General features: G+C 37.6%; 1 protein-coding gene and 1 long non-coding RNA gene across 2 annotated transcripts; one reads left to right on the top strand and one right to left on the bottom strand.

Annotated features, from left to right (window-relative positions):
• Positions 1–707: 707 nt before the first annotated feature.
• On the bottom strand, positions 708–8,382 carry LOC149103764 (uncharacterized). Its single transcript, XR_016201842.1, has 3 exons — positions 5,172–8,382; positions 2,686–2,827; positions 708–1,650 (listed from the first exon to the last, which is right to left on the bottom strand). It is a non-coding gene; the product is annotated as an uncharacterized LOC149103764 (long non-coding RNA).
• Positions 8,383–11,164: 2,782 nt separating this feature from the next.
• On the top strand, positions 11,165–17,923 carry LOC110065813 (paired box protein Pax-6-like). The gene is made up of 5 exons (XM_020772979.2): positions 11,165–11,510; positions 11,591–11,672; positions 15,152–15,805; positions 16,151–16,647; positions 16,976–17,923. The coding sequence occupies exons 2-5, from the start codon at positions 11,660–11,662 to the stop codon at positions 17,258–17,260; spliced, it is 1,449 nt and encodes a 482-aa protein (XP_020628638.2). The 5' UTR covers positions 11,165–11,510; positions 11,591–11,659; the 3' UTR covers positions 17,261–17,923.
• Positions 17,924–18,501: the final 578 nt, after the last annotated feature.

Below are 18,501 nucleotides of genomic sequence, written 5' to 3'. Positions count from 1 at the left end.
TGACCTGAAAATCTTCCCCTAGCTCTCCGAGGACGGAATTATCCCGGACGGACTTCTGACTAGCCAACTGACTACCCCTTCCTTCCCCACCCCAAATATGCAACAACATGGCGGACCAAAAGACTGTTTCAATATATCAAAATTCAGCTTGGCAGCGAGGCCTAAACGAAACAAACGAGGGAAACTGAATGAGCAATTTTATTCATTTCTTTTGTTTGTGCCTCGAGGCCTCGTTATCCAGTTTGCTTGCTGACTCGTCTCCAGCCCTCTCTTATGTCTCTGTAAATGTTAAGCGAGGACTCCCGTTGTCCCTTTCGTTGCGTGCCAGTCTCTCTCGTGCTTCTCCCATAAATAGCGACAAATAAGAACAGTCTTGGCCGGGACAATTCAGACTTTGCGCCCTGCGACCTTTATGCATTAGGCGATTCAGTTAAAGGGTTTGGGTGCTTAAAAATTTGGACTTCTAAATTTCTCATAGTTTCACCAGTACAATTAATACCACGGGACCATCTCCCTTTGTAGACCGCGCGCGATCTATTAATGCTTTGTCCTCAAGGTTGGAAATGAATCTGGAATCTTTTCACCGGATCGCTGTAGGCGTAATGATTCAATAGTAGGTTTGAAAAAAAATTCAACTCCAAGATAGCTCAATTGAGTACAAACCGTTTGATTTTTTTTTTTTTTTTTTTTTTTTTTTTCTTTTAACGTTTTTCAACCATCATTCAGCTTTCTAAACACTTCTTTTAACTTTCATTAGTTTCGAAATTTTTTGCTTTGAGCGTTGACATCAGTGACACTTTATTCCACGATTTCCATGGGATTCTTCACCTTATTCTTATTTCTTTCCTAATTGGACCGTTCCGAGTCATGGAAATTCGTGCTGCATTTACCGTTTTCGTTTGCACCAGTTAGGAGCGTTTCAGTTTTCGCGGCTTCGCGCCTCAACCAACATCAACGGGTTAACTTCGAATGCAGGAACATATTCTTCCCAAACGTTGATTCCCGACCAAAATAAATTTACGGCACTTTTAGGGTAAATGATAAAACCCTTTCATTCTAAAAAGCTTGCGCGACAATTTAATCAGCCATTTCTCAATTTTTTTGGCTAACAATTCTTGTTATATTGAATTTACATTACTCCTATTTTAGGTCTCAACAAGAACAGTTTTGAACGCTGTTAGTTTGCTTAAGGACGTTGTTTCCGTAAATGCAACTGTGCAGCCTTACAGCCATCAGCCATAACCAGCACACTGGTTTTGTTTTGTTTTGTTTTGTTCTTTTTTAAGTTTTGTTAAAAATAATCCAGCTAGAGAAAATTTAGTCAAGTGAAGTTTAAATTTACGAGCACTTGAACTTGCGGTTTTTTAAATGAAATGCTAAATTCGCTTAATTGAATAGCCACTAAAAATAGTTAGTCTCTAAATGTAGCGTAAAAGCCTCGACGAGGAGAAGTAATCGATTGTCTGTGCAATTATCGGTTACTTTCAAAGTTCCCTTTAAAACAACAATGAGGGTGAAGTAAAACTGAAGTTAAGTTAACACGACCGTCATACAAAGTTATCCAACCATACAAATCTCCTTTAAAATGGTTTCACTTTATTCGTACTCTTTTAGTAAAGCCACAGATTATATTAGTGCATGGATCCGCTCCTGAAAAGTAAAATGAAAGTTCTTTCGGTTACAATGGAGGGTCGCCGTACATGGTTTACGCGGTATCCACTGAGGAAAGAGAATAATGATAATAGTAATAATAACAATAATAATAATAGTAATAATAAAAAGCGAATGAAATTATGAAAAGCGAATGAAATTATGATCATGAAAAGTAATGTAAAATACAAAATAATTAGCGAAAATATCATGAAATACTAGGAAGAGCCTATTATAATTTCGCTATCAGCCGGAATGACTGAACCGGCAGATTTTCCTCACTCCACTTTTATTGCCAAGAGAGAAGTCCAACGTAACTCAGTAAATTTCTTCGTGTACTAGAGAGGAAATTAATGTATCTTTCCAAGCGAAAGAAAACTTGGCAATACACAATACACAAGATTTAGCGAGAATATTATCACTTGGGATTTTTGAATCATTAATGCTAGCAGATTTTATTCACTCCGAAGTTACTGTACAGAGAAATATCCACCCACTTTATTTCATTGGTGTGCTCTTCGAAAAAGGGAAGTAAAATATATTTTAAAGCGAATGAAAACACAGTAAGAAAAGGATAAAGTACATTTTCATATGTATCAATTAAACCAGGCAGATAAACAAGAATTAGCGAGAATATTTGAAACGAAAATTTGTAATTAACAGCTCATCATAATTTCCTTGAAAGTGATTCTTCTTCCGTACATTTGTCACCCAACGGAGTTTTACCTTACTCAGTTTTCTTGTGTCCAAAAGGAAAATATAGCATAATTTTAAGACCAGCCAGTATAGTCATTAAAGACGTTCGAGGTACATTTATAATATTTATTTATTAAGACATGCATGCAAAATACACAGAAATTAACGCGTGAAAATATTTAGACTTTCAAAGAGTCTGTTCTAACATTCTTTTCATTTCATTTTTATTCAATAACTTGATTAAGCGTCCAAGGTCGACTTGGGGCAAGTCTGAAGAGCATTATCAAATGGGATATTTTTTGAGGGCTTTAAGTAACAGCTCAATGTGCGCGGCAGTACCTGGCAAATTGTCTTCACTCCAATATTTTTACATCATACAGAGAAAGACATTATTTATAGTACAGGGCAGAGCTCTTGCCGGCGGGTGGTATCGACGAACTATATGGCTCTCTGCTTGCAATTGCCATCGGCCGTAAAATGTCTTGTAACAAAGAAAACAGCATCAACGTTGATAATTATCACAACAGGAATTATATCCAAATAGGCGATATTTTTAAAGATATTTCAAGAGTGTAATAACAAGGAGCAGGTTCTCTTAGATGAAAAGTCGAGATAACATGCGTTATATTTACTGCTTGCATGAAGGCTAAACATCGATCTCACTGCTAAGCAGGAAAAAGTGTACAAGGCTTTGACTGCACTCGCTTGCTTTACGTTCGATCAAACACGACAAAAAATGGTCTCTCATTAGCACACCAGATCAACACATACACTGTAGTTTACAAAAAGAATGGAAATTACCAAAAAAAGTCAACAAACGTGACCGGGAGTAGAATGACGGAAATTGCTCTCCATTATATGTGACATGTTTTACTCATTTTCAATTTCTTCAAACCAGAAAGTGTCATACATAAATAGCGTTTGATTGAAACATACATAAATTGTTAATTATTCTAAGGCTTCCGTCCAATGTCGGCTTAAACCTTTGCTGAATGATAGATTGAGTCTCGTTTTTCTTGAGTTTTCCAAACAACGTCCGTGCGACTTTTAATGTTGGCATCACCTGGTTATGATTTTAATTACTTTGTTCAATGAAAACCGATATTTATTCCATGTCTGGGGTTCGAAAGACTTAAAAGTCTTCAAAAGTGATATTCAATTTACCCAGCATTAATCACTTTCTAATTGTTATTGGGCTATTTAGTTAAAACAAGTTCCCATTGTCCTGCAACGTGCGGACAAGGAGGACAATGGGCAGCTATCTTAAAGATATTATCTGTAGAGTGCACTGGTGTCAGAAAAGAGCCGTTTTATCTCGATTTAGAGCCACAAAGTATACAAACACTGTTTGTGATGCAAATTTCTTTCTAAAAGCTTTGACCAAAATGTAAGCTCGATTTTTTTTTCTTTTTCTTTCTTTTTTTTTTTTTGGAGTTCATGGTTGAGAAATTTGACTTCACACACAAACAAAAGTTTTTTTTGAAGTCAGTTCCATAGTAAATCGTTAGACCTGACCTATTCCGAGATTCCAGACGCCGACAGCTAGTTGCACGAGAGCCCGATGTCTCAAATCGAGTACAGCATACTCCTCAAGCCTCATTCGTCCCGGTACTTCGGACTTTTTTCTAACATGCATAAAAACATCTTTCTCAAACATAATTTCACAGGCTCGATGTATCTTTAGATCTTTGGTCGCTAGAGCAGACAAAAACCACAACAAAATGATCCTGGGAAAATGCTGTTAACTAAATCACTTACAGTAAAAAAAAATCTACAAGATTATTCATTGGCGAAGACCACTGCTGTAGATGTTTAGGATCTTATACGTCCTTGGCTAGAAACTCTTTGGAGCTTTAAAAAACAACTGAGCTTTGGATTTCAGGTTCTAACTCCAGGTTCTCAGGTTGACGAGTCAAAAACGGTGCATCACGGATCATACATTACAATGTGGGCATGAACAAGCTCAAAAACGTCTCCTACTCTAGTAAAAGCTGCTATAATATCCATTCTTCAATTCTCAGAAACTTAACATAAACATTGTAGAAAGAAGTGAAACAGAAAAATGCCAATCGTAAAGTGCAGCACACAGCCGGACAATCGAATGGGAAATTATCACCACCGTGCTATTTTTGTACGCAGTTGCTCAAATTTCACCCAAGTGACACCCGCAGAAATTGTAGCACGTTAAATTGAGTGGGTAGCGTTCATAGTAAGTAGAAAATGAAATAATTTCAGGTAGGAAAATGTATCGTCATTTACAACAAAAAAAGACTCTTTTATATAAAGAAATGAGCGTCATGATAACCTTATGTTATTTTAACAAAAAGACCTGGATATAACAAAAGTGAATTAAAAGCAGAAATATACAGAACTTAACACGCCATTTTATTTCTTTGTCGCCACTGAAATGAAAATGATAATGAAATCGGTAATGTACCGCAAAAGCTCTGTTTAAAAACAGACTCAAAAATCAAGGTTCGATAAACGATGTTTTCATGTTGGTCATGCTAGAATATGACAGGGGATTTCACTTCAATATTTTCTCACAAGTAAATCGAATCAATCTGTATGATTTTCGGACTAAGTTCAGTTAAGTCGTCCTAATTTCTATCAAACGGCCCTTTTTGAGAATGACGTTACAAAGATAGCTCAATGGCAACCGGTTAAATATTACATTTAAATTTAATCTATAATTTTAATAGTATTGGTACTTTTTCCTAGACGCGAAGCAAAAGTCTCTACACAACTGCCAATGCGCAAGGTGCGTAAAATCGAAATTAAAGAAAGTATCATACATACTCTGGTTTGAACGTGAGTTACTGTACCTCTTGCCTAGTCTGGACGACGAAAACACCAAGGAACATCTTGCGAATCACTCAACGCAAAAAAGTTTTAGGAATACGTGAGGCAGCGACGTACAATTTGGGCGAATGACAGGTAATTGTCAAAGTCCGTGATACAAACTGAATGTATCAAAAAAAAAAAAATGAAAGAGTTCACAGCTTTGTTAAAGGCTTAGCTATTCTTCTCAGGTTGCAAAAAGAGCTTTAAAGTTGAATCAAAGTGTCGCGGCCACCAGGTCAACTTTTGTGCTGTTGGAAGCCAAGAATTTCAATAGCAATATGCAGAAGGTACGGCAAAACTGTTCAGACTAAACGGCGATCTTTCTCTTTTTAGCAGGGAATATCACTGATTTCTTAAGTTATGTGCTGTTCGTTTACAGCGGGTATAGATTAGGAAATAGGAATACGTCTGAAAACCTACATAGTTTTATTTACATTGAAAAAAATTGTTACAAGGTAAAGGCAAAACTGAACAGTCGATGTTAACTAAAACTGTAATTAAAAAAACGGGCGTTGATTGGGAAAAAAGCTACTTAAATGCTATACATAATGAGAAAAGTACCAAAACATTGAATTTTAGACGATGAGATGACGGGCTCTGGGAACACGTCACCTGGAATGCTTAGAAGATAAAAAACAAATTCGAGTTTGTTTGCTCAAGTTAGATAAAATTGACTTAGTAAGCGGAATAAAATCTGTCCGAGTTGTTATTTTTTCACTGAACTTCCCTTTCAAACGCATATATTGGTTGTGAAATTATTTACGTTTGAACAGAAAAAAAAGTGTATGCTTTTACGCTTATGATTATGGCGTGAATCAAAACAAGCACGTTTATGCCATAAGATGACTTACTATGTCAGGTAACAAAGTTAAACTTCCATGTTTTCAGACGTTTTGTTGGCCCGTGTCTTTACGCTAAGTCAATAACTGTTACAAGAGATTGTGATAATTTTGACGGTTGTATTGAAAGACGACCTCTTTTGTTTCCGCAACCAGTATTGTTTCCCGGTCTAATAATCTCCGCTAACTACCCGCAGAAAACGAAGGAATATTACTTAAGTAAAGGGATTAACACTACGAAGCCGCAAAATATAGGAAACGACTTGACAAATGGTATTCTGCGCGTTTGAATACCGTTCCCAATAATAAAAGACGCTTAAAATTTTACTCGCAAGTCGTATTCACTGTACCGCAGCATATAACCTGAGTGACTGAAGAACTTTCTTATTTTAAAACTGGGAAAATGTGTTTTCCCCGACCGGTTTGGTTTGTCGGTTTTACAGGTGAAGTGAAAAGATAGGAACGATATGTATCCTTGAACTAATAAAGTAGTGTTCGTAACCTCTTTGAAGTCTAATGAATCAGGGCTTTTAATAGTTCTGGTTACACATCTTGGCAAAACACAAACGCCGCGATTTTCAGTTCAAAAACATCTCTCAGCTTTCAAAACAAGCAGGCATTCACGTCCTTCAGAGGCTCAATCCATTGCCAAATTAAAAGAGCCCAGTGACGCATGAGGGAAAAATCTGCTGCAATTTTTTTTTAAGAGTCGCTTAAAACCGTCTTCTTCTTATCGCAACTTAAAGCTTCTTCCCATCATCATTAATGAGGAAATCAGAAAGAACATGCTAAGTGTCCCGCCGTTGTTTTCTATGCAAGAGGCGTTGCGAGTCCTCGTGATATTCCCATGAGCCCAATGTTATCTTCAGTAATTTAGGGAAAAGGCATACAAATCTTTTGAAAAAGGTTGAGTTACGGGAAAGCCCTCGCACTTGAACTGATATTGCTAAGCCATTTTCCAAAGATGAAATAAGAAACTGATAATCTATGTGTGAGATACTTCTTTTTTTGGTAACTACGCGTTATGCCCAGTATCATTCACTAATATAACCATCTTTTCAAAATAGGACAATTTAAAATTAAGACGCAATCATAGGGCACTCTTGAACTCGTTCGTAATTTCTGCTTGTTTCAAGAATTTTAAGTTCGATTGACTTCATAGCTACATACGTAATTTGGTGTTTGCAAAAATTGACAGTTTGGACAAACAGCCTCATATTTGTAGTTGTATTATTCTTCGCTATACTTTCACAATTTTAAAAGTGAGTGTACAAACTGATCCATACGGAATATACTACGCTTTAACGAATTTTTAAAACGGTAGTTTCTCTGGTTGCATTCTTCCAATGTTATACTTCAAGGAATTAAAAAAAGCTGACATCAGATTTATATTCAGTCCAGATGTAATCTAGGCAGATAATGAATATATTTTTCTTCCAGAAAAAAGGGACCTTCAGGTAAACTTTAAGCCGGTATTCACTAGTTTTCAAATAGGCAGATTATAAAGCGCAAAATCATAAAAGCTTGATGAGAACATGAGCACAAAATTCGTTTCGGAAATACCGAATTTCTGCTCTGTTTTAAGGCAAAATCTCCAAGCCACGTAAATACGTCTCGACACCAAACTCTACGAAAACGAAATAAAAATAATAAATTTAGTTAAGATATTAGAAGTCAATAAAGGTTCCAAAGCAACCTCCAGTACTGAGTGGCATGAATAATCAATAGCAGATAAGAACGATACCCAAACGGTTAGAATGTTTCTTCCGCATAGAACATGAAACATTGAAAGGAGGATTGAAAGAAATATTATATTATTGACAGAGTGGAACACTAAGGAACCCTAATTTATTGCGTTTTACCCGGACTGTCTGAGTTCTGTCCATAGATCTGATCTAGCTTATCTAACCTTTGTTTTAGAACGATGCCGTACAATGCAAATAATATAGATTAGAAAATAATACCACTGGCCTATGCACAGTTGAAGATGGATGCAAGAACAACACAATATCACAGAACCTAATAGATCTCAAACCTTTGCAATATTTCCGAGCGAGCAGCGAGAAACACGTTTCTCTTGCGTACGTTCACTCGGTTTGTATTGTACGTTTCAAGTGTCTATTTGTTACTTCACTGTAAAGGGGGAGGGGACGAAGCAAAGGCCTTGCGCAAGAGCGTTTTAAGTTTACTTTTTTCACTTGCACTTTGATAGGAAATGAACTCCTCTCTCGGTCAAATAACACTTCTCAGTTCCATGGGATATCAACAGATTTCCAAGCTACGAATTCATTAACACCATACACACACGCCCCTGAGATTGAGAAATTAAGTTCGTTGGCGGAAATGAAGTATAAATCCCCCTTAATTGCTCTTTACATTTCACGTATCCCTCATCAATGAAGATTGTTCTCTTTGATAGATCATATTTCGGAATGGAAATTGAAAATCCAATTTCCGACTTTCTGATGGGAGAAAATGTGCTAATGGATTTCTGAAACAAATATCTTTCTCCTGGGAATTTAATGATGTCAAGGATAAACCAAAATTAATTTTCCAAATCTGATCCGCCCAAGCTTAATATTCATTCACTCAACTGAAGAATCGTTCAAGTTTTGGTATTTGCTAAGCAAAATCATTTACGGAAAACCAAGAGGAAAAGAGGAATTTGAACTTTTCTAGCCGTGTTCATCGACAGTCCTTCCACAACAATTAAAAAGATAGCAATGGCAAAAACGTAGCGTGTTAAGTAATTAGGACCTAACGACTTTTACTAGGCCATTTTCATTTAAACGTTAACATTTTCATCACTAAATTATATTTCACTATAAAATGGTTCAAGACAGTTCTGTCTGTTTTATTTTTATTTTACCTTTCTTTTAATTTATTTATCGAAGTAATGCCTATTTTTAAAAAGGTACAAGAATTCGTTATGTTGTAAACGAGTTACGTATAGGAAAAAGATTGTGCCGTTTTAACAACCTATATTCCATCGACATTTTACAGCTTCATTAATACCGAAATAAGCTAGATGTATTTTCACTGTAAAAGTTTTATATTCACCTAGCACGACACGCTGCTTCATGACAAACGCGACGAGACGCGCATGCGCAAATGCATCGCTAGTTTTGGGTTTATTCGTGCTGCATCTGGTGTGCTCATTTGTCGTCCCACACATTACCCTTAAACCGTCAAAACTTCCAAAGATAACAACACCTATCCTCCCCATCAAACTGTGTCAAATAGCAGGGTGAAGATAAAAGAAGAGAAAACATTGATAAGAAAATGCAGTTTTGTTATGTCGTTAAACTTGCAAAACCGGATCAAAGGAAGGAGAAGTTTCGGAGATGTGCTTTTATAATACGTGCATGCATATGTAACGTGCGACGCCAAAACAAAATCGGTCTCGCTTTTGTCCGCTTTCGGAAATGAAACGGCTTACGTGATACATTTAAATGCGACACGATTCACATTAAAAAAATCCTCCGTCTTTGGCATTTGGGAACACAAGTATTACCGCTCAATGAAATATTTCGCCGTCTTTAATTTCTCGAGAACAATTCTGTTTTGACAATGTTGTACTCAAAATTAAACTTTTATTCATCCGTTTACCGACATAAAAAAATATTGCGTTGATGGGAGCGAAATCTAAAATGCAGCAATTTCCGGCGGTTAAGGACCCGATGTGACTTTGACCAATGTGAATCAAATCAAAGGTCGATCACAAGGAAGTTTTTAATTTCGTGTTGGACAGATAAATTGGTAATTTTCCCGGACGGATACGTGCTGTGCCGAGAAGGGATTGTAGCTTGATAAATAGATTAACAGTAGTTAATTACTTTTTATTATGTAGCAATCAGATAATTTACCATAGTGGCAAGGGGCTCAACAAAGGATTTTTAAGAATTTCGAGATTGAGTAACAATTTCGAGATTTCGCTGCCGTCTGTAAAGCAAACAACGCAATTTACCACGGAAAAATTAATTTTTGAGAGTTGAATGATCATTTGGCATTTTAATGAGAAACTCCCCCAAAGAAAATGTTTTCTTCTTAGAAGGGGGATGCCATGCATGCAAATGTTGTTTCATCACGGTAAAAATTTTCTCAGAGTTTTTCTATTTTTCTATTTTTTTTCACATGTATCAAGATGAAAAAAAGATAAGATATCAGCTCATTTGTTATTTAGAAAAGGTATTTTTCTGCCTTATCTGCCATAAAGACAAACTGCTTTTTTTTGCTAGTGTGAATGAATTTTATTTTTTTTGGATCTGATTATTTTTTGTTTAAACAGGTTCGGTTCAAAAACACTGTTGAATAAATGATCAACGAAGAAAATAGAAAATACCATTATTTTGACTAGAAAAAAATGGGTGACATATTGTATCCAATTTGAATTGCACAAACAAAATTGAGTTAACATTTGGCCCATCTTTTCATTAGGCAGTAACGAGTGTTAAGGGGATTTCAAAGCTTCTATTCGCACTTCCATCAAATTAATTACATGGCTTTGAGTCGGTACATCAAACTATAATTCTATGCTCACATTATTGAGTCGAAGTATGCATTTTCTCTTGTTCGCCTTCACAAAACAAGTCTGTCTTGTGTTCCTTGCATAATAAATGAAGGTGATGGCCTACCCTGAGAAAAAAGAGTATCTACTCGGCTCGCTCTGTTTTGATCTTCTGCTCTTTCATCTGGCGTGGAAAACTAAAATCTGCAGCAGATGATAGCATTTCTCCCATAAAAGAAAAGTTAATATAGAAAATTACATAAAACGCCTAAATCTTTTGTGCCAACAATAAAGGAGTAAAGGTGCTGTTTATATTCAATACATCATCCAGAAAATGGTACATTTCGTTCAAGTGCAGAAAGCCGAATCACACGTCGAGCGTAAGGTACGCTAACAACAATCGCTTGGACAGCAAGCTGTGACAGAGGCTGCCACCAAGGGCAAGATAGACGATCTAGGTGGCAGTATAAGACACGAAACCGGCGAAAGGGGGTGTGAAATTTAGGGGTGTATCAGAAATTGGTACAGGAGGGGTAATTAGATTAAGGCAGACCTACCTTGAGCCTCACGTGGGTTGAACAATTTAGCCACCATCTGTTGACTATTTAGTATTCTATTAGCCATAAACGACAGATGGCAAGTGCATGCTTGAATCCCATGTGAAAGTGTCCACAAAGACGAGCGCCGCGGTTCGGTACGATTTTGTTGTATTCTCTCTCCACTTGGCCCCATTGCTTAGCCTTGATTTGCAATGTGTCTCTATTAACAACCTAAATACACAGCTGTGGTGCTGAGAGAAAAAAATGCTGCTGATTTAATTTGATTTTAAAAAGATTTAAATGGGTATAAATTCTGAGTGAACAAGAGAATTTAAACAGTCATTGAAGGGTGATCACTCGGAGCGAGCAAGCATCAAGTCGCATTCGAAAAAACTTGACCGCAAGATAATTGCTGTCGAAACTTCTGACCACAAGGTATGAAAACTTCAGATCGAACAGCGCAATTTGTTTTAAACACAGTAGTGCTAATCTATCAAAACACCCAACTGTTTTAGGTTATTCTACGACTTCACCTTTCGAAAGTGTAAAACAGGACGAGCAAACGAAGCCCTATCTCGACGAAAATGGCACACCTAGGTAGGTAAACTTGTTACCCTTAAAATGCAACCCGAAGCCTCAGTTCGGTTCAGTAGTAAAGCTTCGCCTTCCCTTTGTATTTAAAGTTACAAGCTTGGGTCAACCTGGGGTTGTTTTCAGACGCTGTGACTCAATTTGTTAGTTAAGTAGAATAACATGGAAATCAAAAGTAAAATGAACCGAGGTTTTGGAGCCCACTTGAGCTACGTTCGCTGCTTTTATCGCACTGACAAGAAAGTGTTGATGTATGTTCTCCGTTTAGTAGCGTTCGTTCTCAAGTTGTATCGATTTAAGCCGAGTTTCTGCGACCGAAAAAGTCTTGATCTTTTCTTGTGGGTCCTCGTGTGTTGTACACAAACGTTTCTTCGACTTTTGTTAACCTCAGCGTGGTCTCAAAACCTAAGCATTGTCTAGAAAACATAAATATCCGTACACATAAATGTAATTTAAAAAATGGCCATTTCAAATTCTAGCACATTGCGTTCTCCTTGAAGGATTCTGCTGTGTTGTTTGTACAAGTCTTTTACACTACCCGCTTGCGGAAAAGCGCCTTCATTCTCGAAATATATGTCGTCACGCCTTTTCAATAGAAGCATTCTCCCTTTTCAATAAGTGTGTATAGTTAAATAAACGTATTTTGTTTAAATCTTTCACTTTAATTCAACTTTACTTGAATGGAGTTTTCCAGAATGACGGCGTTTCTATGCGACGATGATACGGATACAAATCACAACTTTTGACGAAAACATTGAATTTAAGGAGATTAGAAAGATGAAATTCAGGTGAATTTGACTTACATTGATAGCCAGATTGATTCATTAAACAGCCTTGCTATCTTAGTATGCATAAAAATCGGTATATTGCTCTCACAGTAAGAGGTAACTTAATTTAGTGGGAAATCGAAGTGTCAAAAAATTAAGAATGAAACACAACTGAAAAGCAATAAAAGGACAAGCTTACCTTCCTCTAATGATTTAAATTCGCGTGGAGGTTCACGGGTTTCGCCTTGCTGGGTGGCTGAGCCTTTTAATATGGTTGTAAATCGAATTTCACACCGACTTTTTTCCTAGAATCTTGCAACCGTCCTGGTATTATAAAATAGTGATGATGGTTAAATCATCATTAAGCTCGAACTTGCGTTTAACACTTTCAGTTTGCTGGCCGTGTTTTGGCGGGCTGTTGTTATGTTTGTATGTTTCTGCTCTTTTTTATTATGCCCATTTGTACTTTTAATTGACCACGGGCCATCAAAAATGATTTATAGTAGCCTTAATTGTTGAGAAAACTAATTAACCGAGCATTGCGTGAGAGAATAAAAATTAAACGAAAAGCAATTTAACTGAACGCCTGAAGAATCCAATAGAAACAGGAAGAAACCAAACAGTTAAGCAGGTAGAATATGTGAACTTGAAAAATATCTTGCTCCGTACGATGTACGATTTGTATTCGAAGGTGTTTGCTTCGCTGTAGACTAAAACCTTTTCTCGCATCCCCTGTCACCAGCACGAGAGAAACAGGAGAGAAATACAAACGCTGAAATGGCCTCTCGACGTCTTCTTCAAATCGAAACAAAATGTAACAACATTTATTAGTAAATACGGGCAAAAATCTGGCAAATTACAAATTCATTTTTATTCATTTTAACATGTTAGAGCAAACATTCGTCACTGTTTGGTGCAAGCAAGTTCCTGTTTTGTACGAATTTATGCAGAATACGTAGAACCATTTTATAATTCAGTGATAGAGAACTGAGTTTTGTTAACCGTCGTGCCAAAGCTCAATGCGAGTTCCTTTCGATCCAATTAACCGCCGGTGTCTTACATGGGATATTTTGTTTAAGCAGTTGATCAATCTGATTGCTATGTTAAAAAGCTTACACTTCTTTATGTACCCACCGACAGATCAGTAAATATGAAAATAACAAATACAAATTTCAAAACCGCAAAATGGGAACCCATTTATCTTTTTTAATGTTTCAAGATTTGATTTGTCAACCACTCGTTCGTATCCCATAAATTCTGAAACCCCATCAATGGTTCTGGCTAGTAAACTTGAAACTTAACAAGTGGCAAGTTAAATTCAAATTACAGACTACATTAAACATCTCTTAGGGAACAACCAAAACAGCAACTATGATAATTTTTACTATGCAAATTTCAACTCATGATCATTAATGTAGACATAAAACTAAGGTAGAAAATTATGTTGTAATACATGGCACATTTTTAAAACGGTTTAGATTACAGTTGCACCTAATTATTGATATGCTTTATTTACGTATTTAAAATGCATTAATTTATTGATATAGATATTTATTTGTTTATCTATGTATTTACATGCTTTGTCGACCTCTGGCTTAACTTCCATTACTTCTCTCAAACTACTATTTGTAAAATTACTATTTATAGCAATAGATATAGAAGCAACATTGACGAGCTCTATAAAAACTTATGATTTTATTCTGGGATCTCTTTGATTTACAACATTGATAATTTGATTTAAATATGGCAGGGGAAGTACTGTTGTTCTAGTGATTGGTTAACTAAGATTTAATGAAAACTTTACCAAAATTCTCTCAGGGCAAGCCCAAAAGTAAACTTGCCAATACACCACTGTCCCCCCTACCCACATCAGCAAACAAATGATTCTACGTGACCTCCGTTGTTGTCAAACTTCGCTGACCTCGGCCTTCTATGGTTACGCCTGATTCTGCATTCTGTATGAGGTTTCTAGATCTACCCGTTTGGAGAGCTCATTCGCCGAAAGGAAATAGAGACTAAAAGGAATATTCGCATAATACTTACCAGAGAAAGTAGTCGGTGAAACATGAGATTGTGACTTCTCAATTATCAGCGAGTTTATTGCGTTTCTCCGAGGCGTTTCGACTTCTTGAATGAAATTGTTACATTTTCCAGCCTGTGTTTGATGTAGCATTTCTTCGTCGCCAATTGCTATGCTGCTAAACTACACACTTCAAGCTGTCCCTAGAATGCAAAAAGCAGTAGAAAATTAACTTAAACTAAAAACCGCAGAAGGTAAATTCAAATCTTTCGCCACTCGTCAGTTCACAAAACATTTCATGACGATTGATTATGCTTGAGAAACCGACACAAACCTTTTTTCCTTGCCTTTTTATCCTGGATTACAAATCCACCTTTATATGGTTCCTGTTGTATCGTATTATCCTTGACTGTAAAGCATTTAAAATAAGTTTGAGCGAAGAGTTCGCTAGCACACTCGATTCTACAGCTCAAAGCTCAACTGTTTTGCTGGGTCGCCGACTCGCCGCGGGAAGCACGGGATGGCAAACGTCACTGATTTTCGCGCCAAAAGTAGTCACTCGACACCAGGCCGAGTCCGGAATTGTATAAACCCATTCTGCAAGGGCTCAGTTTTCGTCAATGTAAAAACTTTTAATAAAACTGCGCAGAAGAGATTTAATAACTAATTCCAATTCTCTTTGTCTGTTTGTTTGACAGCGCCTTTTCTATTCCAAAGTCACGGTGGGATAAATCAACTCGGAGGACCTTTCGTGAACGGTCGGCCCCTCCCGGATTACATTCGTCATCGAATCGTGCAACTTGCCGCATGTGGTGTCCGACCGTGCGAAATTTCTCGGCGACTTCTGGTGTCACACGGCTGCGTCAGCAAAATCCTGGGCAGGTTCTACGAAACAGGATCTATTCGTCCTGGATCGATAGGCGGGAGCAAGCCAAAGGTTGCCACGCCTCCAGTTGTGACCAAAATTGTGCAATACAAGCAGCAGAACCCCACCATCTTTGCGTGGGAGATTCGCGATCGCCTCGTCGAGGAAGGCGTTTGTGATCGGGAAAACACTCCAAGCGTCAGTTCCATCAATCGAATTCTCCGGAACAAAGCTGCCGAAAGAGCCGCCCAGTATGCAATGATTGAGCGGGAAAGACAACATTTAGCCAGCATGTATGGCTTCCATCCTTGGTCTGCTGTTTGCGAGCCTACTATGCCCTGGTCATGCCACACGATGCCGCAGCATGAGGACTTTCCACCTCAAGACTACGAGAGGAGGGGTCTGGACCCACCTCCAGAGTTGTCAATCATTCCATCATCTCAGACTGTCAACAGCCACCAAGAACACCGCGAAGGGAATTTTCCCGGTAAAATAATCTGTTTAATTGCTCCTCTATATTATAAAAGCCTAAACTGATCGTAATTTTAAGAGAAGGATAACATACTCGCAGCAAATGCCTCGTTAATACAACCGGATAGGCTTTATTGTGTGCAACAGTAATAGCGAGCCTTCAAACATTGTTTGTATTGGAATAAATTGACGTTTCTAACAAGCCTCGTGCTATTTCATGAGTACGTAACTTCTAGACTGGAGCGGCCTCCTCCCATTTCCCCAAGGGTTCTGCTGCAGAAGATTTAAAGCATCCTCTCTCACTGGACTATTTTCACACTCATCTTACTCGTTTTTGAATTTTTTGGTTCATTTTATTTAGTGAGACTCAAAGGAGAAGATGACGAGGAGCAACGCCAAAGGCAGTGCGAAACACCAGACAAGGAGATCACAATACCGGAACAACAAAAACCTGTTCACGTTCAAAGTATCGATACCGAGCACGACGAAAGCGAACAGATGGAAGAATTAGAAGTTGACATGCACGAAACTAGCCAACACGGCGATGACACCTGCGATAACAGAAACAACAACAACAGCAACAACAACAACAACAACAACAACAACACCTTTGACACAGACAACAAAAATTTCAATAAGAATTCTGAAAACGCCGGTTACAACAGTGGCAGTGAAAGCGGGAAGGAAGGGAGTGATTCTCAAGGAAACCAGAAGAGAAAAATAAGGCGAAACAGAACGACATTTTCCCCTGAACAATTGGAGATGCTTGAAACAGAATTCGGAAAATCTCATTACCCGGATGTAGCCACGAGGGAGGAGCTTGCGAATAAAATTGACATGTCAGAGGCCCGAGTACAGGTGAGAGGCCCCATAATAACATCTGTTAAGAAGATTTATTAATTCAGTGCTGACTACTTGTTTGTAATTGTGAGGGGTACCCACTTTGATATTAATTCAAGAATGATTTTAAACTATAAACAATAAAAAAAGCAAGGTTTGTTTATAGAACACGCATGTTGGCAAAAATAATCTCAGATACTCATTTCAGTAATTCGTCTGGCGATTGGAATCAAAGATTGGTTTACCTAAAAGTATCGTAATCATAATATAGATGCTAAAATAAGCATATATGTCCCTAGCTTCTGTAACTAGGGAAACGGAAATTAATGTTTTCATTGTTCCACAGGTTTGGTTCTCTAATCGCCGGGCAAAATGGCGTCGCCACCAGAAAATAAACAGCCTACCACATATACGTCACTCACTACTAGGAGGGTGTTACCCTATGTGCACCGAATGTGACATGGCTGATCAACAGTGTTCCTTGATGCCAGGCCCTTACAGTCCACCCCTGAAGTCTCTTAGCCTTCTGTCGCCGAACGCTGACAGAATAGGCTCGTCGTCCACTTCAATATTAGGAGGTGGAACTGCAAGATCTTGTTCTCCCCAAGATTGCACTTGTTCAAGAGTTTAAACCACATGAAGAGGGTTTCAATTTAATGTAAAATAGTCTAGTATCAAGAAGAGCACTACCTGAAGGCAATCTTACTTCACGAGCAGTGCAAAAATTATTACAGAGTACCTTCGCTCATACATGATATGCGTTAAACACCAAGATGAAAATATTAAGAGAATTTTGAAAGAGAGAGCAAGTTGTAATTGGCTTAGAGTAATTTTTTCAAGCCACGACAGCAAAAGTATTTTGCTCTCTTTACGGCTTCAGCGCATTTAAACAGCGATTTTTAACAAAAGTGGACCACTTTATTTTGGTTTCAATCAATGGAAATATGCGCAGCGGGTTTTGACTTTTCGAAATCATGCTTATGATAGTGCTCATGGAAAAATTTTGTATATAGTATTGTGGGTTTTGTAGCATTGTTAGGAGATTTTAATGAGATGAATTGAATAATTTCTAGAATATGGCGGGAACGTGAAAAGAGGCTAAGACAAATCTCTCTTCTCTCTCTTCTCTGGCGTCGCATTTCGCTTATTTGGAACAGGCAGGAATTTTAGTAAAATAGTTATTCAATAAGTGTACATAGTTATTCTGGAGTTAATGAAAAGATTGAAAGCGGAAATCTCGCCTTTCGCATTGTATAGACATGTATGTAATAAATTTAAGGCCTGATTTATGATACATTTCTTGGAGTGTAATTTGTTTTATTGATTGTGATAAGCAGAGTGGGGATGGGGAAGAAAAAAGATGGTTGTGGTGGTTAGAGAGGTGGGTCGTGCTTCATAACTGGTGCTCCTGCGTACTGCTCTCCAAAAAAACGTTGTGAAGTGTCGTCTATTTTTATTGATTGAGATAAACAGGATGGCGCGGGATGGGGTGGTGAGAAAGAGAGAAGGATTGGGGTGGGGTGTGGGGAGAGAGGTGGGTCGTGCCATATAAATGATGTTGTTGCATTCTGCCTTCGTGCAAATAGCGGTGTTTGTGCTACAAGTCAGTGAGTTGTGTTTGGCTATGATTCTCAAAATACGCCAAATGTTCAAAAGGTATTCCATCGGTACTTTAAAGTGCCTATGGAGTAAAAAATAATTGCTGCTGATTTGAAAGGCTTTTCAAAGTAAAGAAGAATGCCGTTTTCCTTTTTGGAATATCTTTTTTCGTTTTAGAGATATTCACGTTTTTGTATTAAAAGTGATGACGTCATAGGTGGTTCCACTAAAACAGTTCAACACTCAATCAAGAATATCTCTGGAAATATTAGA

Source organism: Orbicella faveolata, unplaced genomic scaffold (genome assembly GCF_042242905.1).
Source record: "Orbicella faveolata isolate gen_17 unplaced genomic scaffold, um_ofav_v1 contig_35, whole genome shotgun sequence".
Classification (NCBI taxonomy): domain Eukaryota; kingdom Metazoa; phylum Cnidaria; class Anthozoa; order Scleractinia; family Merulinidae; genus Orbicella; species Orbicella faveolata.
Note: the sequence above shows the minus strand (reverse complement) of the source record. Positions and strands in the feature narration are given on the sequence as shown.

Excerpts from the sequence above, each read along its gene's own strand:
- LOC110065813 (XM_020772979.2), top strand. Across the intron at positions 15,806-16,150 it reads CCGCGAAGGGAATTTTCCCG|TGAGACTCAAAGGAGAAGAT; the intron begins GTAAAATAATCT and ends CATTTTATTTAG. Across the intron at positions 16,648-16,975 it reads TGTCAGAGGCCCGAGTACAG|GTTTGGTTCTCTAATCGCCG; the intron begins GTGAGAGGCCCC and ends ATTGTTCCACAG.